The sequence below is a fragment of the Citrus clementina genome, unplaced genomic scaffold (genome assembly GCF_000493195.1).
Source record: "Citrus clementina cultivar Clemenules unplaced genomic scaffold, Citrus_clementina_v1.0 scaffold_6, whole genome shotgun sequence".
Lineage (NCBI taxonomy): Eukaryota > Viridiplantae > Streptophyta > Magnoliopsida > Sapindales > Rutaceae > Citrus > Citrus x clementina.
Genome location: NW_006262139.1, coordinates 24,615,112 through 24,637,268, shown reverse-complemented (window position 1 = coordinate 24,637,268; position 22,157 = coordinate 24,615,112). Strand labels below are relative to the sequence as shown.

At 36.1% G+C, this 22,157-nt stretch overlaps 4 protein-coding genes across 4 annotated transcripts; 2 read left to right on the top strand and 2 right to left on the bottom strand.

The window, feature by feature from the left end:
• Positions 1-1,960: 1,960 nt before the first annotated feature.
• On the top strand, positions 1,961-5,431 carry LOC18038006 (V-type proton ATPase subunit d2). Its single transcript, XM_006431031.2, has 10 exons — positions 1,961-2,257; positions 2,759-2,879; positions 3,341-3,448; positions 3,534-3,636; positions 3,850-3,930; positions 4,043-4,128; positions 4,267-4,326; positions 4,418-4,466; positions 4,727-4,861; positions 4,975-5,431. Exons 1-10 carry the CDS (start codon positions 2,077-2,079, stop codon positions 5,104-5,106), a joined length of 1,056 nt encoding a protein of 351 aa, XP_006431094.1. The 5' UTR covers positions 1,961-2,076; the 3' UTR covers positions 5,107-5,431.
• A 1,199-nt stretch (positions 5,432-6,630) lies between these two features.
• On the top strand, positions 6,631-10,642 carry LOC18038005 (POC1 centriolar protein homolog A). The gene is made up of 8 exons (XM_006431029.2): positions 6,631-7,038; positions 7,257-7,443; positions 7,570-7,667; positions 7,827-7,932; positions 8,153-8,370; positions 8,951-8,993; positions 9,413-9,666; positions 10,142-10,642. The coding sequence occupies exons 1-8, from the start codon at positions 6,845-6,847 to the stop codon at positions 10,545-10,547; spliced, it is 1,506 nt and encodes a 501-aa protein (XP_006431092.1). The 5' UTR covers positions 6,631-6,844; the 3' UTR covers positions 10,548-10,642.
• Positions 10,643-13,627: 2,985 nt separating this feature from the next.
• Positions 13,628-16,096, bottom strand: LOC18038895. The gene is made up of 2 exons (XM_006431028.2): positions 15,157-16,096; positions 13,628-15,062 (listed from the first exon to the last, which is right to left on the bottom strand). Exons 1-2 carry the CDS (start codon positions 16,018-16,020, stop codon positions 13,902-13,904), a joined length of 2,025 nt encoding a protein of 674 aa, XP_006431091.1. The 5' UTR covers positions 16,021-16,096; the 3' UTR covers positions 13,628-13,901.
• Positions 16,097-19,581: 3,485 nt separating this feature from the next.
• Positions 19,582-21,369, bottom strand: LOC18038894 (AP2-like ethylene-responsive transcription factor At1g16060). Its single transcript, XM_024182659.1, has 7 exons — positions 21,140-21,369; positions 20,958-21,040; positions 20,744-20,841; positions 20,568-20,641; positions 20,422-20,472; positions 20,249-20,325; positions 19,582-20,150 (listed from the first exon to the last, which is right to left on the bottom strand). Exons 1-7 carry the CDS (start codon positions 21,367-21,369, stop codon positions 19,582-19,584), a joined length of 1,182 nt encoding a protein of 393 aa, XP_024038427.1.
• Positions 21,370-22,157: the final 788 nt, after the last annotated feature.

The following is a 22,157-nucleotide window of genomic DNA, read 5'->3' as shown; positions in this document are numbered from 1 at the left end:
TGGATATATTATTAAAGGTCAGGCTACAGTACAATTGTGGTACTGTACTACAATTGTACCAGTTGTTGGATCCACGCAATTGCACTACAGATTTATCCTATTATTAATTTGATATGGATAAAAATGATGTGTGCAGCGGCCGTGTCTTATCTCTGTATGTGAAGTGATGGAATGTAAATTCGCTTTGTTTTGCATCCATGATTCCATGCATGCATCATCGTCGAAATTTCGGAATTGAAAAGAAACGCGTATCTTCAACTTGTTACGCAATCTGTTAATGATTTTTGATAAGTCCGAGATATTGATAATTCATTTTCCTATGCTTTTAATGTATCAATGATTCTACGTTACGAATAAATTTAATTACATTAAAAAATTAATAAGGCGGCTGCTCTACGGAATTTTGCGGCTATCCCGCCAGCAAGCGAAATAAAGTCAACAATTTTGGTCTTTGATTCTTTCTTTCTTGCACTGGGTCTCTTTCGTTTTCAAGTGGCAAAGGCTACATCATTATGATAAGGTAGGCGCTAAGTTACGTTGAGTGTAACTTATATTTTTTACAGTAATAATATTCGGTCTCATCAGTATTGTTGCTGTAAGAGACTTGTCAACGTAACTTAGAGCCTCCCTTATAATAAGAGTTTGTGGCTGGTGTAGAGAAAGATGGCTCTCTCTTTCTCTATTCATCCATTTTATTTTTTTTTCTTTTTTCTCTTATCTTTCTTTATATTAAATATTTTTTTTTGTGATAATATTTCACAAGTAAAATTCACTTTATCCCTCTCTACATACTGAATTGTCATGTTTATATCATTATACCAAAATATATATTCATAGTAAAAAAAAAAAATTGGTGTTTGTTATGGAAAAAAAAGTTTGTATATTGTGAAAACATCGCACTAATTAACGACATAAACGTATTTATTCTCACTAAATGTGAATAATGTATAGCCTAATTAATATTTGGACGTCTTTTATTTGCATAATTTTTAACCCATTTCAGATTTTTAACCCATATATGGGTTAATGTACTTGTGGTGAAAATTGAAGTTGGTTAAGGAATAGACACATTGAATTTTTATTTTTCTTTTTCACACGATGAGGCAAAAGTTGACCCTAGACCCACCATGTGCTTGCTCTCTTATAAAATTATATATTGTAGATGTTTTGTATGTGTCCTTGGAAGACAATAAAGCAAAAAATAAAATCTTCTGCTTCCAACCAAAGATAAGTATTTTTTTTTTTAACCCCAACGATTCGATCAGACATTGAGACTACAATGTGGCAATATTTTATCAAGATTTATTCTCCCACAATTTATTAATGCCAACAACGTTGTACAACTTGGATGCTACAACATGTGCGGACTATATTTGCTTAGTTAGCATATGAATTGCTTTTAAAATTAAATAAAAGTCTCAAGGTTCCGTTTTGTGTGGAGGTGATTTTTTTTTTTTTTTCTCCCCATTGATTGCTTTTGAGATTTCTCAAAATTTATCCAAAGCCTCTTTAATACGTCTTTCCTTATTGTCTGAATTAGTAATATCTGTTTCAAGTGAAAAAGGATGGGCAACAATTTCTATTAAAAGAAAAGAAGTGTTAACTTTTTGTAAATTCATTCACTTACTATCTACTTTTTTTCAAACTGGAAAATAAAATGGCCGAAGCTGCAATACTACCTCCGAAGCCTAATATAAGTAGTCCTCAGTCAGTTGGGTCAAATTTGGGCTTTAAGCATGAATCCGGATAGCTTCTATTTAGCCCCGAATTAAGTTTTCTCGAATGACTGTACTTAGAGAAAATATGAGGGCTACATTGAGGATCTCAAAAGTTGGCCTAGTGTGAAGTAAGCCCAAGAACAAAGCAGAGGCTCTCTCGGCCACAAACCCAACAAAAATTAAGAAAAAGGGCAAAAAAAGGAGATTAAAATTAAATTCAGAAATATAAAAATTAAAAATTAAAAAAAAAAACAATTATTAATCAAAACAGATCTTTTTGTGCTACAAATCTGATCTGTAAATTTCTCAGATCACATCACAACGAACAAACAATCGCACCGCTCTCTCATTCGCGAAGATGTACGGGTTCGAAGCGATGACGTTTAACATACACGGCGGATACTTGGAGGCGATCGTGAGGGGCTACCGTGCGGGGCTCTTGACGGCCGCCGATTACAACAATTTGTGCCAGTGCGAAACACTTGACGACATCAAGATGCACCTCTCCGCCACCGAATATGGTCCTTACCTCCAAAACGGTGCGTTCTCTTTGCTCAATTCCAATTTTTTTTTAGATAACGGATGCTAAAGTTTCGATTTTTGATGATTTTTTATGTTAATTGGTGTCCGTGAATAGTTCATTTTGTTCTGACTTGTGTGTTTATTGTTGTTTTGGTTGATTAGAGAATGAATTGAGGTGAAAGTTCTGATGTATAGTTTAATTTATGGTGGTTGGAGGTTTGAGTGTTCAATGCAGATTAATTACATTTGGATTTTGATATGTGTGCGTTTGTGTGTGTGAACAGTTGTTTAATTTATTTTTTTGTGTTTTTGAATTTTGGGGTTAAGGTTTCATTTAGATGTAATTTTTTTTGTAATCTGGAGTGAAATGTAGGATTGGGGATGTAATTGTACTGTTGTATGCAGAATTGAGCTGAATTTTTTATGAACTAAAAAGTAATTAAACTTGACATGCGTGTGACAGAGTGGCCATTTTTAGTGTCATTGATCACTTTACTATTTTTGTTTCTTGCTTGCAGAACCTTCCCCATTGCATACTACTACAATTGTGGAGAAATGCACTCTGAAACTGGTTGATGAGTATAAGCACATGCTGTGCCAAGCCACTGAGCCCCTGTCAACATTTTTAGAGTATATCACGTATGTTGTCTTTGCTCTTTTGTAATGTTGATTCTGTCTTCATTTGAGGATTTTCGAACAAAGCTTTGTCCTAAGAGTTTTCATTTATATGCTGTCCCATTTAATTCATTGTTAAACATTGGTCACTAACCCATCCTTTATAACAATCTTATATATTTAGGATATGTGATTCACTAAAATCATTATTCCAAATACCCATCAAGGCTTTAATACTTATTTATAAAAATAATTGCTTGATGCATGCCTGGTGAAAAACTCATGACACAAGAAAAGTTAGGCTAGTTTTTTGCTCATAAAAGTCAGTGTAATTTTGTAATTTTGAGAATTCCAATCTAACCTGCTAAAACATTTAGTTGTGTGTTGTAGATGTTGGGTTTGGCTGCCTAACTTGGTCTCTAAAGTTTTGTTTGTGGTAAATTATTAGAGAGAAAAAGAGTAACATTTTCAGTCTTTTCATCCAGATATGGTCACATGATAGACAATGTTGTCTTGATTGTTACTGGAACCTTGCATGAGAGAGATGTTCAAGAACTGTTGGAGAAATGTCACCCTTTGGGCATGTTTGACAGGTAAGCTTACTCCTACATAATTTTTCTTTTGGAATTTTTTATGGTTTATTAAATTTTTCTTAAAACCCTCTCTTTTCTTCCTCAGCATTGCTACACTGGCGGTTGCTCAGAACATGCGGGAGCTTTATAGATTGGTGCTTGTTGATACACCATTAGCACCATACTTTTCTGAATGTATCACATCAGAGGTACGGATTATAACACTTGCTAATTTTACAAATTATGAGTTTCAGTAAATCTTATTTACTTGCTGTTGATTTCTTTTATGCCATAATTGGACTCTTCTTTATTAATATAATGATAGTCGTCATTGTCGACATTGGGCTATTCTATACTGTCTTGTTATTAAAAGACCTCTGGTTTTATATTTTCTGATTAGTGATTTATTTAAATTTTTTTAGGACTTGGATGACATGAACATTGAAATAATGAGGAATACTCTCTACAAGGCATACCTAGAAGACTTTTACAAGTTTTGTCAGGTTAGGGCTGTTTGCTGAATGAAGAAGAAGGACTTTTTACCTGTGTTTATGCAAAGTCCTCTCACTTCCTATTTTCTGATCTGATCAAGTTTTATGTTGACTATTCCAATAGAAACTGGGTGGTGCAACAGCTGAGATCATGTCTGACCTTCTAGCTTTTGAGGCCGACAGAAGAGCTGTCAATATCACCATAAACAGGTGTTGTTACTGTAGTCAATTTTGCTTTCAGAAAAAATCCTCATATGTTTTTCCTTTTTCCCTATTTTGCTGTGAAATTTAATATTTGTCATCTTCAAGGACTCTTTGGATGTTACTGATTCAGTTTATGCTGTGCAGCATTGGCACTGAGCTCACCCGAGATGATCGTCGTAAATTGTACTCCAACTTTGGTTTACTGTAAGCTCTTTGCTCAATCTTGGTCATGCTTTAACTCTGGGTATTTTGCTTCTTTGGTATGTTTCTCTGACAAAGGTTTGCTTATGTGCAGTTATCCCTATGGTCATGAGGAACTTGCTGTCTGTGAGGATATAGATCAGGTTTGTTTTCAGTTTTAGTTTAGAGGCAACTGAAAAGAGCTGCATGTTTTTCTACTCTGGTGTGTTGGAGGGCCATCTGTTCTCTGGACATGATTAATGTTTAGCTGGTGGTTGCTAATGAAGTTCAGCATCTTTGGAAAAAAAAAAAAAAAAAAAATTCTGTCACAGGCATGCATGTGTCTGTCTCTCACTTGTTTGTATTTCCTTTTAGTGTGCGACTGCATCTATAGCTCTTAGTTTCTGTTGCCTTGTTGATGTAGGTTCGTGGTGTCATGGAAAAGTATCCTCCCTATCAATCTATTTTCTCAAAACTGTCCTATGGAGAGAGCCAAATGCTTGACAAGGCATTTTACGAAGAGGAGGTGAAAAGGCTTTGCTTGGCTTTCGAGCAGCAAGTTAGTATTTCAGTCAAATGCTCCTGTTTATTTAGAGGCAGCATTCTCTTCATTTCCTGTATTCCTCACTTTCCGCTTACGCGTGACGTAATTTTTCATCTTCCGACTTGCAGTTCCATTACGGGGTATTTTTCGCCTACATGAGGTTGAGGGAGCAGGAGATCAGGAACCTGATGTGGATATCCGAATGTGTAGCTCAGAACCAGAAATCTAGAGTTCATGACAGTGTCGTTTTCATATTTTAGTTTTATCGCAACCCATAATAATCTTTGTGATATTTTGCATAATCTGCTGTAAATCATCCATCTCCTTCTCTATTCATCATCTTGGGCCGCATCAGTTGTGGATATTATCGACCTATCTCCACCGCTTGCAAGATTTGTCTGTTGGATAATAAACGTCATTTGGTGTTCTATCTGCGTTTTGTTCTCTTAATGGGGAGATCGCGTATTAGTTCATCAATATATTGCTGCAATGAAAATGAGATTCTGTAATATTTATGATGCCAAACGACATGTAGAAGAAATTTGTTATTTAAATTTAAATGAAATTTGAGAAACAAGTTCTGAATTTTGATGCCTAAACAGCAAGCATAAGGGCAATTTTATCTTCTATTATCGTTGCCATTCAATAATGATATATTTGTATAACTTTAATTCAGAAAGTTGTTGACAAGGTTTATTAAAATTAAGGGCCTGGCTTCGGGGTGGCAATGGCACCTGTAACTCCGTTTGTCAAAATCTTCATGCTGCAGGTAATTTTGTAGGTTATAGGCTGGTTTGATATTATAAATTGAAATTAGTATTAGGCTGCAGGTGAGTTTGGTATTAATCAAATGGGTATTTGCTAATCCATAGTTTTTTAAATTATTTTTTAATTTAATTTTAATTCAAAAAATATTTGAATGTAAAAATATATAAAGTAAATAATGTAAAGTGTAAGCGTGTGTGCAAGTTGCAACGTGCGTAACAGTCGAAGTCCTAACTAAAGTTATAACCCGAACTAAAGGAAATCCAAACTAAAGGGATTCGTGTTGGATGTGTGCTAATGGTGGTGAATGAAATTAAGATATTCTCTTGGAGCTTGTGTTGAATGATAATATGAAATGATAATTGTTATTTTTATATCCTAGTTTGTGGTCATTTTTTCTGTAGATTTGTGCATTTTATACTTAAATTTAAGAATTTTTGTTGGATTATGTTGAAATTTTAATTTTTTATTTACATCGGTTAAATTTAAAATTGAGTATGTTATGTGGAATTTGAGGTTATTATTATAAATTTACATATTGAATATTTGTGATTTTAAATATGGAAACTCACAAAAAAATGATACTAGTGTGAGTTTGGTAATTATCAAAATTCACAGTGGCTGAATTTTCTTTTATAAAAAATATTAAAACCCACATAAGGATGCGAGTGAATTTGGTAATTTAAAATTTGTTCAAGTGTGAGTTTGATAATGGCAAATCCGTTGCGGACGGCATCCATTGTCATTCTTAATCTGATTATGTTAAAATTTTTCTACGATAGAATACTCATAATGATCATACAATTATAAAAATAAATATTAAATTTATTATGATTTGACAATTATCATCAGTGTTCCACCATAGAGCTGCGGCCTAAAATTAAAAGTTAGATACTCTCAACTCTAGCAGTACACTCGAAGATAATCTAAAGTATTTTATTTGATGTTGGCTTTTGGTGATAGCATCCCCACAGTAATAGATTCAGGAGCTGTCAAAGCTTTGGTCCAGCTCGTGGGTCAGACAATGAAAATGATAAACATGCTTCTCTTTCCTTTTGTTTCTTAATTGAATACCACATGTTGGGAGAAAAGGGGAAAAAAACATAAAGACAATGAAAATCTCGTTGAAGTCGGTTTATTTATGTGAAATGGGACGCTGAGACACAAAATAACTCCCGAGAAAATTGGATTAAAAAAATACAGTACAAAAAGCTCGAACCAAATTCCTAAAAGATGGCAGACCCGTCACCGGCGGTCGATGAGGCATCGCCGTCACCGTCAACGACGGAAATTACGGATTTGAACGAGGACGCAGTGGCCCACTGTGCCCTTAACCTGAGCCTGCAAGACATTTCTAACATGGCCATGTCCTGTAAATTATTCAAACACGTTGCTTACTCTGATTCCGTTTGGCAACGCCTCTTCAGGTTTCTATGGATAATTTTCTGGTTTTTATTAGTTTTCTGTAAAATTGCATGTTGCCCATGTGTTAGTTTTGAAAAATACTGATTTTTTTTAGGCAATAAATTAGCTTTCTTTTGGAAAGTAGAGGACTTTTGCTGAAGGGCTTATTATGCTATAGGGGCAAAAAATTGGTCAGGGCGTTTTTGTTTAATGTCGTATATTTCATTTTTTGGTTATGTAGGGAACAATGGCCACAAGTGTTAGTTTCTGGGTCGTTACCAACGGTGCGAGTTAGGGAAGCATATTTGGCGAGGCGAATTGCATTGCTTCAGTTCAAATTTGTTGATCCTTTGGACGTCTGCTTCTATTCTGTTGCAAAACCTCATGACCATATACTGTTAGACAACAATGATATTTTTTCTACTCAGGTATTAATTTCAGGTTTGACACTCCTTGTATATTTGCTGAAAGTTGAGGTTTATTAAGTGCTATGCGCTAATGTAACTTTTTTCCCCCCAGTCGGTTGAGACTTTCTATTCTTTTGGTATTTGTAGGGATCGTCGATACAAAATATTAAGATCGACAACTTTCTGAGTGAAAGTTACTATCGTGCAACACTAAGTGATCATAAGGCAAGAATTACTTGCATGAGGTGAGACTTCTGTTGGATTTCTTGTATTCCAGAGTTATCCCATTAATTATTCATAACTTTATTTATGGTACTGTTGACATCATTTATAAATACTATGTTCTTAATGTATGTATGCTATGACTGAAGGAAGTTGCTTGCTGTATGTGATTTTATCCACAGATTGTTTCCCCTTCATGAAACTTCTTTGTTTCGAAGTGAGCCACAAAGAACCGAAAATGTTTTGGTAACTTCAAGCTGTGATCACTCAATTCGTCTATGGTGGAAGGTATTTTATGAACTGTCGTGTTACCACCGCTGCACTCATTAACCCACTTTTTTGCTGATCTGTTTAATTGAAGCATATGTTAACCGATACTTGTTATCAATGAATGAATTACACACGGCACTTATATCAATTCTGCTTTCCATAAAAGAATGCTAAATTTCTATACTTTTCTTTTTACATCGTCTCAACACCCTGAATCTCTTTCTCGTGCTTCCTGTAGGGTTCTTGCCAACGATGTTTTAAAGGTCACAATGGTCCAGTTTCTACCTTGTCAGATAAACTGCTTGGTGATGGTAGTGGCAAAATATTGGCAAGTGGCGGGGAAGATGCTACTGTTCGTTTATGGTCTCTTAGCTCAAGTGGAAAACGAGGCCAACAGGCTTTGAAGGCCACACTTTATGGGCATGAGAAACCCATTAAGTTGATGTCAGTTGCAGGGTATGAGCTGGCTCTTTGAAGAAATATTTTAGCAATTCATTTTTGAACTGTTGAAAATAGAAACTTGTGAATCTATTAGGCCTCAGTAGGTGGCACTTGCTTATTTTTAGGTGGACCACCTTATGCTATACTGTTTGACATTGAAGCTGCTTTGTGAACTCGCACATCTTTTATAGACTATACTGCTTTGTGAACTCGCAGATTTTTGTTAGGAGTTTAGGTTCATTTTGTCCCAATTTCAACCTAATCATTAAAATTTACTAAATTATCTTTTAATATAGTTAGGGTTGTTAGGTCTGCACAAATTTAACGTGAAAGTCCCTTACTGAGAAGTCAGGTCATTAAATTAAATGATTCGTTAATAATGTCCCACTAGCACATTTTAGAGGAATATTTTGTTAGTTAAAGCATAGCACAACTGGTAATCAAATCTTCTCTCAATCCATATGAGCGGGGATCGAACCCCAGATTTATTTTATCAACTCAAGAGGCTGGTAACTGCCTCTAGTTTGTTGGAGCGCCTTGTCCTCAAGGTTTATCATCACTATACTGATTCATGTTTTCATTTTTCTTTTTCCAGGCACAAATCTTTTCTTTTGGTGACCATTTCAAAAGATTCCAAGGTATTATTCACATTTCTCTTTCCTTTATGAACTACTGTCTCTCGTAATTTCCTTATTTATTTTTTACATCCGAGGACTGTACAGTCAAGCGTATAATTCTTACTGCATGGATGAATAAATTGTGCCTTCTCCGTATCATAGCTTACTGTTATGATATGGCTGGAAATTTATTCCATTCTTAAGTTTGCAAACTATTTTCTTAGTTGCTTTTGTGCCATTAATTCATTTATATGAATTGTCAATTCCAACTGAAGTTTTTTTTTTTTTTGGTGAAATAACGATTGCATAAATATGATTTGTTTGACTAAATATGTCGATAAAGTTAAAAAAACAAGTTTCTATGTTTTTGAGTTTTTTGTTTCCTAGTATTTTTCTATTTTGTTATTAGCTTCTTGTTTGATGAGCTGAAATCTATATAGGTGAGGGTTTGGGATACATCTACATCATCTGCTGTTCGTTCTTCATGTTGTGTGGGAATGACTTCTGTACCTGGAGTACCAGTGGACATGAAATGCCATGAATCAATGCTTTATATTGCTTCTGGTTCCTCTGTTGTAACAATTGATTTGAGGACAATGCAAAAGGTTATGACTCCAGCAATCTGTAAACCAATATTGCACTCCTTTTCAATTATGCCCTCAAAGTCCTTGATCTGCACCGGCGGAATTGGCAAGTAAGATAGTTTCTAATAAGATTCATATCTAGTTTCTTTATTATGATTTTTTCAGTTCACTTAGGTCATGATTGAATAATGAATACCAAATAGTCTTCATGAAAGTACCTTTATATTCGTTTGATGCTACAAATGGAAATTAATATATTCTAAAATATGACGATTCAATTCATTTCCATGGATACCCAAAGTCTGAAATTCCTACTTGTCGAATCTAATAATAATAATAAATTTGCTGTCAAGCTGTGCAGCATCATAAGGCACCACTGGAATGGACAAAGTAACCAATTAGTTCTACTTAAGTACTTCTGCATTGAGACTTTGCTCAGTACAATACAATTACTTCATCATATTTTTCTCAAATAGGCCTTGCTAATTGCCATCTTGGAGATTTTGTAACTTTGTGTTTGGAAGATAATGTTACCAGATTTCAATGTTAATTTAGTCTCAGAAAAACATATGCTTGATACTGCAGAGCAATGACATGGGATATTAGGAGAAGCCAGGATGCAGTAAAACCACAACCGATGGCTGAGTTGGATGGACATGTGGGTTCAGTGACACAATTGCACATGGATCCATACAAAATAGTGACAGGAGGGCGAGATGATTTGCGCATCAATATATGGGAGACGGACACTGGTATGCTAGCAAATTCCTTGCTTTGCGATTATCCTGAGGAAGCAGATATCAGCACAGGGTGTTCGGCCATGGCTGTTAGTGGGTGTCGAATTGTGACTGCTAGTTATGGTGAACCCGGACTTCTACAGTTTAGAGATTTCTCTAATGCTACTTGTCCTGTTTTGAAACATGAAGTTCAAAATGATTCAAAGTTTTGGGGTCCACAATGCTATAGTGACACTGATTGCTCGGATGGCTGAACATATTTGCCTGTATTGCTAGAAAGGATTATTTGTATCAAATTTTTTTCTTTTTCCTATTAATAGTGCAATTTTGCTTGTGTTTCATTGAGAAATGGAGAAGATTTCTGTACAATACATCAAGTTGCACCCAAGTTTGCCCAAGTGATATAACTGCCATTGCTTTATCATACGTTGAGCAATACAATGTGAAATTCAATGGAAGACAAGATCCAGATCAAGAAAGTAAGGCCAGAGATGAAATTGGAAGGCTTCATAGCAGGCAGGTTCAGATGCTTGGAGAGTCCTCTTCAACCTTACTCAATTTGATCCTTTGAAATGCCATTCCCTCCGGCACATGGGGCAATGAGCTTCAGGAGTTTGAGAATTTACCCATTTCACGATGCACTGAAGATGGAACGCATGGTTGCAAGCACCTCAAACTGCAAGGTTATGACAGCACACAACAATCATCAGTAAGATAATAACCAGTAATCGTTCGTGTACCTCATTGGAATTTGAAGTTAACTAAATGGAAAAAACTGATCAATGGTCAAACTGTAGCACATTAAATCAATTGAATGGCAAGAAGTAGCTACTTTTTTATTTATGTTGTGTTTACTTGCTGGAGTGGGAGTGAGGAGTGTGGATTTCTCCCACTCCAGCGTTTACTTACTTAAAATGGGGAGGGATTGGGAGTCCCACTCCATGGACCCCACCCATTTTTGGAGTGGGGAGTGGGAGTGGGACTCCCATTGGGGGAGGTGGGAGTGGGAATCCACTCCCACCTCTCCAATTTCTACCTTTTTTTTTATATTTTATGTTTTATAATTAATAAAATAAATAATATTATATTTATTTAAATAATAATATTATATTTAACTAAATAATAATTTACATTTATTCTAAGTTAAAATTATTTTAAAATAATATTATTATATTAATAGAGAATTAATAAATATAATATTATTATATTTATTTTAAAAATAATAGTACTATATTTATTTAATAATAATAATAAATACTTTATTCTAAGAAAATATTAATTTTGTACTAAATAATATTATATTATTATTTTATATAATAATAAATTTAATATAATTATATTAAATAAAATAAAATAACATTTCATTTTATATTAAAATTACAATTAATAATTTATTGTTCATAATTAAGAATATTAATAATTATAATAAATTTACAAATATAATAAAATAAATATTATTCATTAAATATATTTTTTATTAGTTTTGTAATTAAAAATTATAATTCTTTAAATAATGATAAAATTGTAATTTGAAACTATTTACTCCCAATCCAAGACAAAGTAAACACATAAATTGGATTCTGATCTCTATTCCATGCTTCCATTCTAGTGTAAGTAAACAACCTACTTCCACTCCCACTCCACACTCCCAATCCTAGGATTCCCACTTCCCAGGATTCCCAATCCAATCCAAAAAATAAACGCTACCTTAATGGGTAATCATCACCAGGGAGTTTACAATCAGGACAACAACCATCGAAAGCCATCCGGCAAATTCCACATGTTTCATCATGTGCATCCCACGTCCATGATGCAACAGCATGCCACCTAGTTTCACAAACCACAAAAGTCATGTCTGCCCTCAACGTGGAAACCAAGCTATGATATAGCAGCACACCAAGCAACAATATATGCAAGTTGATCAATGCTGTGCTGAAAATAGTTTGGATATGGGAGAAATGAAGAGAACATACTCTGGTTAAAGCCCGATGGGCATTCAGAAAGGAAGCAAGTCAAGGAGAAACTCTGGTTCTTTATTTATATATTTGACACACAACAAACGTCCTATCCAAAGTGATTGATAAAAATAATAATGTCATCCTGCAGCATATTAATTGAGCAAAAATCATCAATATTTTGCACTGAAGTATACGCCTAATTACAACCGCAAACTAAAAGTCTAAACAGTAGTCACAGAAGGAAAACTGTAATTAAACTTCTGAATATCAGCTTAAACACAAATATGGTGTTTGCTCAGCATAATCTTATCAACGCTTTACCAGAATACTGTAACTTCAGTAAAATTTCTTTCATGTTTTCTTATGCAGTACTAGTAAGGTAATATGGGATTTTCGTGAATCAATCAAAGCTTAAAATCAAATGAGCCCAACTAGCAACAATCCACAAGCTAGCCAATAAAAGTTTAAAAACTTCAGCAATCAAGAAATCAATCATAGTGACGATAAATATGTGAATCACTAAAAAGGATAAGCAAGATCTTGACTTTCATCTCCGTCTCCTGCAAAATAATAATACAAATGCTACAAATTCGTAACACAGTTCTTCAGGCAAAACAGATAAAATATTGACAGTAATTTGGTGAATTTTAAAAAATTTGTCATGTTGCAATACTAAGGCACAAAATTTGATCCGCATTAAAGAGAAATTCCATTCCAAATTCAAAATCTAGGGTTTGTGATTGAATTTTGGTGGATTCTAACTAAAAACACATGTTTGGCATTCAAAATGGGCAGCTCACTCGATCGGAGAGCATCAAAGCTCCACACTTTTCGTTTTGACGGCAAACTGGAATTATTTAGTATAAGCCCATTCTAATAAAGCCATGGCCTAAAGCTTTTCCAAAGGGTGGGCCTATTTCATGCCCATCGCAAGAAACCGATAGTGATTGATAGCTCCCATGCTAAATAAATTCACTCCCAAGTTTAGAACACTAAATAATGCACCATGTAAGATATATCAGGATGAATTTCCTGCAATTACAGCGGACATGTAGATATAGGTTCTCCTTCTGCAAGCCCAAATGGGACTTGTTCATGTAGTTCTTACGAAATAACTAGCTACTTGCATTCATCAATCAAAGCAGTGGATTGGACCTACAGGCTCAAGCTATTTCCAAGTTGGAAACCAAGATTCAACAGATTAATTTCTGTCATATCTGCTGCAGCAAGCTGGTACCATCATTGTTCTATCAATCATAGGAATTAGTTCTGTGATTTCTCATTTGTGGTGTGTGAGCTGAAAGCCAAACTAGCATCAGGTAGCTACCGAAATACACAAATTTCAAGAGTAAATAAATAGTTCCCACCTTCCAAGGATCTGATTTCAGTGAAAGGAGAAAAAATGAAAACTGCATTATAACCATCATAGATGTCCACACTGAACCACATGCATTCTACAAACATTCATCCAGCAATCATGAACTTACAACACAAACCTGACATATCTTAGAAGTTACAAAATAGTTTTGAGCAACGGACAGCTTGAGTCACATCAAATATTTTAAGAAACTTTGATCTTTTTACTTATCTCTCACAGAAAAATTGTGTGGTTTGAGCTCAACTATTAAAAACCTTTGTTCCTCTAAAGATTCAAAATTGCTTTCTTTTGTTTCTAAAGAGTTGGTCTCTTTTTGTATAAACATAGGAGAGAGCAAGGAAAACTACTGCAGACATTGAAATTGAAGCCCATGGAACCGGTGGGTCCTTGAAACAAACAAGTGATGCTTCCAATTCTTGAGTCGCATGGTAAACAAGAGAGTGCATGGTATACAGATCATGATCTGACGACCTCAAGTAGTACAACGCCATTTCAAAGTCCATATGCGATAATGCAGTAACTGCTTTGTCCAGCTTGTACTTGAACAAGTTCCACCTCTGAACGAAATCAAGATATCGATTCTGTTTAAGAAGTCTTCTCTCTCCACCATGTGCGGCTATGGATTCAAGAACATCAACAGCACTCGATATACTATAATTCAATGATGTCAAAAGAACATTCCTCCGAGCTGCATCCTTCTGTACAAAAGACAATGATGAAATCTCTGAAAACGGCCCAAATGGTGTCTGCCCAATACTCCACGTGTAATCCACTAAAGTATTGTTATGCATCGAACTCCACAACAAATGGGTGGGCGACACCCCCCACATGCTCTGCAGAATCGAACCAACAAGTGGTCGCTCCAGCTCCCTCGTATGCGTAAACACATGACGACCATTACAGCTATAATCACTCACAGTCTGAGAATTCCTCGTCCTAACCGCAATAACCATATCTCTAAATGCAACAGATTGGTGAAACCGGTCAAGCAACAACAGTGAATTAGAGTCCAAGTCAAACACATAAACAGGAAGGACCCGACCAGAATCCTCCTCAGGGATCCCTGCCACCCTCCTAAACTCCTCAGCTAACTCAGACATTATCTGATGCAATTTCTTAGAGTCCAAATACTCACTCACAATCATGGTATAATTATCAAACAAGAACCTTGACGTATATGAATTAATTGACTTGGAAATCGCAAAGGAACAAACAGAACAGTCAGCAAAATTCACCTTGTAAGTCCTGAAATTCAAAGACTGATCTCCCACCAACAACCCATTATCATTAGCCTCATCCATAAACGTCCTCTCAATCGATTTCCAATCCAAACCACTGGAATCAGCACCTTCCAACCCATAAATATGAATAAACTGAACAATCAACGAGTTTTCAAAATACACAGGAATCCTCAAAGAAGGCACAACGAGCACCTGAACGACAGCAACAACAACCCAAAACCACCATTCATTCAATAGAACACTCAAAACCAATCACAAAAACACTCAAAGGTAACAGCATTTTTACCTGATAAGCACTCCAAACGAGTGAAGCTAAATCAGCAAGCAACGCCTTTTGCGACTTGGGACGACCGTGAAAGGCCGCCAGAGGATGGAACTCGCCTTTGGGCAAAACCCCATCTCCGGATAAAGCCGGGCCATAATCCACAGGACCAGCACCGAGATCAATCCACACGTAACGTTCCTTACCAGTCCAGATACTCCCCAAACACTTGGTAAACCCCGGTGAAGACTCGCCGGGGGAGTAACTATAAGCATAATTCTTGGCCTTGGATCCCAAATTGAGCAAGTAAATGTAAATTCCGTTAACGTGTTTCTCCTTTTCGAAGTCTTGTTTGACAATTTCGTCGATAGAGGAGTAAGGGATGGAGAGGAGAGGGGAGCGGAGGGAAGAGGGAGTGGAAGCGAGGAGGGAGTCGAGAGTTTGGGAGAGGTGGGAGGCGAGCGAAGGGGAGACTGAGATGTCGAAGTGAGGGGAGTGGGAGATTGCGAGGGAGTGAGAGGAGGTGGTAGCGGAGGGGGAGATGACGTGGAAGCGAGATGATGATTGGGCAGCGGAGAGGTAGGAGTGGAGGAGGGAAGAGGAGGTGGATGGTGGGAAGGACGAGGTGGGGCCCACGAGGCGGATGTGGATGGAGATTGGGAGCGAGAGGGAGAGGAGGGAGTTGATGAGTGATGGGATTGGGGGAGGAGTGGCGGCGGAGAGGGAGGATTTGAGGGAGGACTGGAGGGAGGTGAAGGAGTCGTTGGATGAGTGTGGGTCGATTTGGGATTGCCGAGTTAGAAACGTGTCGAGGCCGGGGACTGAGGCGGAGTTTGTGGTGGTCAAGAGGAGGAGGAGGAAGAGGGAGATCGCGGTGGTCCAAGGCATTTTCGGAACTGATGACTGATCCCAGCTGTCGACGGTGATATATGCGAGAACAAAATGATACTGGGATCAAAGTCAAATCAATTACATTTACGTCCCATATTTTTTTATAAAATTACGAATAAACATAACTGTCATTTTCATTTACATATTGGTCCCTGGCACAGGACGCGTATGGTATACAGCAGGACCAAGGCCCCTCCATAGAAGGAGCCCGCACGGAAGAAAAAATGGAAGGGGCTAGGAGTTACAGATTATTATTATTATTATTATTTTTTTGGGCAAGCTTTGTTGAACCGTATGCAAAAAAGATGCATGTACGGCTCTGAAGGGATGCTGTTTTAAAATCATTATTTTCATTGTTCATTGTTGAAAAGTGGAAGAAGTAGATCGAGTAAAAACCTCCCCTTGTCATCCGCTCTTTTTGAAGTTCAGATCATATGGTTTTACAAAGTGTCTAAACACAATTCATTCCCGTTGATCAATCAAGAGCTTTGTTGCCACTCCTTAAGATTATTGTGGGCGTATTGTAGACAGTTTATGATACCCACAGGCCAATAATAGACCAAACAGTTTCATCATTGGATGAGAAATTATGATTAAGTTCAAAAAATAAGGAAAGAAATATATATAGAAAGATGAAAGATATTAATAGAGTCTCGTTCTATTAACATTCTAAGCTAGAAACTCTTGTTCTTACTTCAGTGCCGCCTATTCACCTTGGCTATAAAATCACGGGGTTTCTAGAAATTTAAAACCTGATTTCCTCTATAAATTCTCCAATTTAAATGGCATTGTATTTTGTTCCACTGAACCAATATCCAGGATCCATACGTGGACATTGCTTCGAGTGCAGGATTCTTATTTTGGGTCATAGATCGGATCCATAATACTCGTCTATTGACACATCAAGTATACATAGAGTTACGCTTCGATCATATCAATAGTGCTATACCCATAAATTTAAATATAAGTGATCAAATGTTTTATTAATAGGATGGATAATTTTGTGGGTAAGTATAAATTTATATATTATTTTAATCAATAATAGGATGGATAATTTTGTGTTAACACATGAGAGATCTCTATACTCAATTATAATATTTAAATGACGATCGCCCATTGAAAGTTACTATTCACACAATTGATACTCTTGCGATTGATACTTGGCCAAGAGTGTTGAAGTTTCTCTCCTCTCTCTCTCGATTTTGCTGGCTTGTTGGTATGCAAGCATTGAAGGCTTAAAGCTGCAGCAAATTACAAGAAACCAGAAGCCATAATAAGAGCTGAATAATAGTCCGATTATGACTAATCAACGTTAGAAATCTTTACTTTCTCTTAAGCATTTAGAAAATGTAAGATCATGCAGTTTTAAGCATAAATTATTTGAGCACCATTTTCTTCTAAGACAGGAAAAGAAGCCTCAACTTGTATCGGGGAACGGGACTTGCCGTCCAACCTTACCGGTCGCCCATGATGGTTTGACCTGATCAGATCCAAGTATGCAGTATTAGAGGGAAATTGATTTTGAATCAACTTCCCCAACCGTTGTTTAAATAAAAAAAAATTATAATATAACATTTTTAATCTATCGAAGGCAGAGACTTCTCCTACTTCTTTTTTAACTTCTTCTCTGATTCAATATACAAAAGAACATAGAACAACTCATTAAAAAGAGGGCATTTATACATTGGTATAGAAGAAGATTTTCACCTGTAATTTCTTTCCGACTATTTGCGTGATCCAACACTCAAATATTCCAACGCTTAATTTCTTAGAAAAAGGTATGGCTTCTTGAATCCTCATAATTTCCTTCACTTACCTTGGATAACATCCCCATGACGAGTAGCATAAAATTGATCTTTGTAGTAAATTACATCATCGTGCCTGTATATACTTTTAGTCCTTTCCAAACTCGGTCACCTGGCCTGGCTTTGGCACAGGCCTCTCTGTGACAGTATCCGTAAATAATCATCATAAGCACTGGTGCCGAACCCGAATCTGGCGGATTGGACGATGATGATGATGATAAAGCGCACTTGCGTATACATCGAGAATAGCATCTATAAATATCTCTATTCCAAATTCAAGGTCCTTAGTCTTGTCTGGCAAGGGTTTGATTCTATATTCAAATGCAAATTTCTTTATGCTTGGGAACTCAGGTTGTTGAAGTTGAAGAAGACGGGAAAAAGGGTGCAAAATACAGACTCTGAGATCAGGGGAATTTTTAATAAGCCAAGGAATCTGCTGACAACATTTGTATCTGAAATTGTTTTGCGGATCTGCTGCCTCTATTCTCCATGGAGTGCAAACACCAGCAAAAGATTCTAAATCCTCCCACATCTGTATCCCGCAGTATACCAATTGCGAGTTTCGGTTTCGGCCGTGGTTGTTATTATTAACTTTAATATTCTTATGCGGCAATTCCGGGCTTTATGTGGATTAGGAGTTCACTACTTGCATGCAGATTTCCAGTTGAATTTGGTTTCCGATTCCGATTTCCACTCTATATAATTAGAAAATGATGGTTGGACCCTAATATTTATTGCTCAAACAGTATGTCACATTAGGAATGACACAGTCCAGCTTATAAAGAGATGATGTTGCTTGCCCCATCAGAAAATTTCCATGCACAATACTTCCATATGTTTGTAGGACGAGGTAAGAAAGACAACCTGATAAGTAAATGCAAATATTACATGTATAAAAGTGCTTTTGCTTGGTCCAAGTTCAAAATAAATAGTCACAACTCATAATTTAAGATATAAACAAGTATTTATATTTTCTGACTTCAAATTTCTTGCTAAAGCATATTATAAGGGTATAACAACTAAACCATTAATTTTATTAACATTTGTTCAAGAATTTAACAAAGTTGTTGCAGCCATGCTGGGGGCTCTTATGAAGAAAGATTATTAACTATATTTTTATTTGTGATTTTGTTGAACTTAGAGATCAAAATGTTATTATATCCCTTAGCCAATTCTTCTTCTTGCATGCTCCTGGTTTCTTTCAGATTCAGTACAGTGTTTTGATAGGTATTAACTACTAATTAATTTGGTAATTTAGCACAATTGGAGTTAAATGTACAATTGAAAGAGTTGTTACTTGATAAGATAACTGAAAAGAATTGTTAATTTTGATTATTATTGAAGTTGTTTTGATAACAATGATGGAATTTTGAGGAAAAGTATTTCATCAGCAGTAAGAGTGTGATGGTGTCAAGTTGATAGATATGAGATGATAGAGGGAGCACATCTGCACATTGCATCGTTTCAGATGACTTATTTGGCGTTGCAAGTGCTTTTAGTTTTATTTATCTATATATATATATATATATATAGGCTTTCTGATCTGGAGGAAAAACAAATTCATCTCATGCTGGTTTGTTTACACAGCAGAAAAATCTAGGATTAAATTACAAAAAAAGGAGGGTCTTCCTCAAACATATATATTCAGAGAAGATTGCTTATGCTTACAAGTTTCTTACAACAAACCACTGCAAATATTCACATCTTAAGTTTTAAAACTCAAGTCGACAAGAAACAAAACATATTTTAAAATTCAAATAAAATGTTCTCTTTCTTGAAAATCTATGCTACCCCCGTTGGAAGAGCAAATGAATGGAAAATCAGCAATTCCATCATAAAAGATCCCTCCAAACTCATCATCACAAGCTGTGCCATGTTGATTTTTCTTCTCATCTCCTTCACTTTCATCCTCAGACACATTTGAATTCTTCTCCACCAGCTCTTTAAATATCGATGAACGAAGGAGCAGGCCTAGTGCAGATGGTGTTGATGGCTTCTTGTTATTGTTGCCTGAGTTGACAGAGACATTGCTTTGGAAACAATCTTCTTGCTTTTGCGGCGAATTCAGGAAATCTGCAGTAATTGGATTGGATTGGAAAAGCAAGTATTTTGGTTCTTCCCTTGGGCTGAAATCTGTTGGAGATGGCAACACTGACTGAGGCTCTGTGAGTGTGGGCAATTCATGACCAGCAGTCAGGATATTGTTTGTTCCAGGCTTTAACCATCTGATGTAAGAGCTCAAATCAAAGTTTGTCACAGCATTGATCCCTCGATACTCAATTGCTGCAATATCATAGGCTCGAGCAGCCTCCTCTTGTGTACCTGTGATTCGACAAGGTTTGTTGATTAAGTAAACAGAATCCTTCTGCTAAGTTAATTTTTATATGTTTGTTTGACAGTGCTATTGCTGTAACACTCACTGTAAGTTCCCAGGTAGAGGTATTTGTTTCCGAATACTCTCCCAATTCTTGCTTCCCATCTTCCATTATGATGGTGTCTGCATATGTCAGCAAAAATATCCGTCAGAATTTTCTTCACATCAGAAATATTTCAACAAGTTGGTTCATCAAAATATTAAGAACGTTTTGATTACCTTGCAACGCCTCTGTACTTGGATACACCTCTTGAAAAGCCACTACTTTTCCTGTCAAAAGTAATAAAAAATATTATTAATTTAGACAACTTTAACGAACACCTTGATATTAATCTATATACTTGATAAATAAAATCTTATGGTACCGTCTTAAAGAGGCCAAATACTCCTCCTTTGTTACGGTTTGCATGAACTCGATTTCTTTCTCATAATCGGATATCTGTTAAAATTATTGAGGGGCTTTAGAGACATGTTGATGTTATGTGTATGTTTTACTGAATAGATGCATATATAGCTCAAATGATTTTACAAATATTTGTACCGGAAAGTTGGTGAAGGTTGATGTGCCCCAATACTTGAGTGCAGCTAAATCATATGCTCTTGCGGCAGCTTCTTCTTCATCATAAGCTCCAAGGTAGACTGTTCAGTCCGGATAATGATGAAATAAAGTTGAAAGTTAGTATCGTGAGATGGAAATACAAGAAGAAGAGAAACGAAACCAGGAAAAAAAAATAATAATAATAGCGATTATGTACCTTGTTTCCCTTTCTTCTTTTGTGTGACATTCCAGGATAGCTTATCCCACAAGTGAGCTTCATATCGACCAGTCCAGCGATGCCTGTATTCATTTTCAGATAATTAATGGAGAGTTAATGATTTGCACACAATGGACATACACAAACTAAGTTGTACAAATGAAGCAATTTCTTGTTTCTACCTGCTGACTCCGCGGAATCTTGAACTTCTTTTGACAGTGGTTGCCGCGGCCCCAGAAATTTGATCATTCTGCTGCTGCTGACTTTGGTTATCATCGCAGCCATGTGAAGTCACAGCGGGATCTCTTCGCCTTCTTTTGACACATCTAGCTGACTGAACCTCGCCATCTACCACGACCAAGGCCCGGCGTCTCCCTTGAGTTTCTTCTTGTTTCACCATCATCATTTCCATCTCTTGTTTCCTTCTTTTTTCTTTCTTTCTTTCGTTCTTTCTTTCGTTTGTCTTTCTTTTTCTTTGGTTACTTGACCTGAACTGAGTTGGTGATGTGTGTATATATACAAGAAAAGTCTAGATTTTGGACTTTATTATTTTTTGTTTCAACTGACAACTATTTTCAAATTAAAACAATTTAAACGATGCTAACTAAGAAGATTAAGACAAATTGACAAGGTACATACAAATTTTAGATGTCCATATAATGTTTTTCTTCCCGAAGATCCACCCGTTCCATTTTAACTGATTGAAAGTTGTTAATTTCATTTGCAATTCCAATGGTTTACAACTGAAGTGCTTTTGGAGGTCAGAACAAACTGGAAGTGATCTCTGAAGAAATATCAATGACGTTCACTTGGTTAAAATTGCTTTTAAGTACTTTTATGAAAAAGGGTTTATTTAAAAGCACTTAGTTTTTCCAATCACCTCTAGTCAGTCTGATTAACTTTAGAAGCTGCTTATTTAAAAAAAAAAATAAAAATTTAGAAGCTGCTTTTTGGTTAGTGCTCGATAATGATTTATAAAATGCCAGCTTAACAATATAACTTGTCAATGAAGAAGCAATTCCAACAGTTAAGTCCATAGTGTTCAGTGTTCACAACATAACTTTTAAGTTTTCAAATGATCACCGCGTAAGCTTTCGATGAACATAAGCTATTTAATACACATCCGATCCCACCATAGCAAAAGCACTTTTTGAAAGATTGCTTGTGGAAATGCAGGAAACAATAAAAAAAACAAGGAAT

Excerpts from the sequence above, each read along its gene's own strand:
- LOC18038894 (XM_024182659.1), bottom strand. The coding sequence starts at position 21,369 with ATGGAAATGATGATGGTGAAACAAGAAGAAACTCAAGGGAGACGCCGG. Across the intron at positions 20,842-20,957 it reads AAAGAAGAAAGGGAAACAAG|TCTACCTTGGAGCTTATGAT; the intron begins GTACATAATCGC and ends CGGACTGAACAG. Across the intron at positions 20,473-20,567 it reads TATTTGGCCTCTTTAAGACG|GAAAAGTAGTGGCTTTTCAA; the intron begins GTACCATAAGAT and ends TACTTTTGACAG.
- LOC18038006 (XM_006431031.2), top strand. The coding sequence starts at position 2,077 with ATGTACGGGTTCGAAGCGATGACGTTTAACATACACGGCGGATACTTG. Across the intron at positions 4,129-4,266 it reads GTCAATATCACCATAAACAG|CATTGGCACTGAGCTCACCC; the intron begins GTGTTGTTACTG and ends TATGCTGTGCAG. Across the intron at positions 4,327-4,417 it reads TACTCCAACTTTGGTTTACT|TTATCCCTATGGTCATGAGG; the intron begins GTAAGCTCTTTG and ends GCTTATGTGCAG.
- LOC18038005 (XM_006431029.2), top strand. The coding sequence starts at position 6,845 with ATGGCAGACCCGTCACCGGCGGTCGATGAGGCATCGCCGTCACCGTCA. Across the intron at positions 7,668-7,826 it reads GCAAGAATTACTTGCATGAG|ATTGTTTCCCCTTCATGAAA; the intron begins GTGAGACTTCTG and ends TTTTATCCACAG. Across the intron at positions 8,371-8,950 it reads AAGTTGATGTCAGTTGCAGG|GCACAAATCTTTTCTTTTGG; the intron begins GTATGAGCTGGC and ends TTCTTTTTCCAG.
- LOC18038895 (XM_006431028.2), bottom strand. The coding sequence starts at position 16,020 with ATGCCTTGGACCACCGCGATCTCCCTCTTCCTCCTCCTCCTCTTGACC. Across the intron at positions 15,063-15,156 it reads TCGTTTGGAGTGCTTATCAG|GTGCTCGTTGTGCCTTCTTT; the intron begins GTAAAAATGCTG and ends GCTGTCGTTCAG.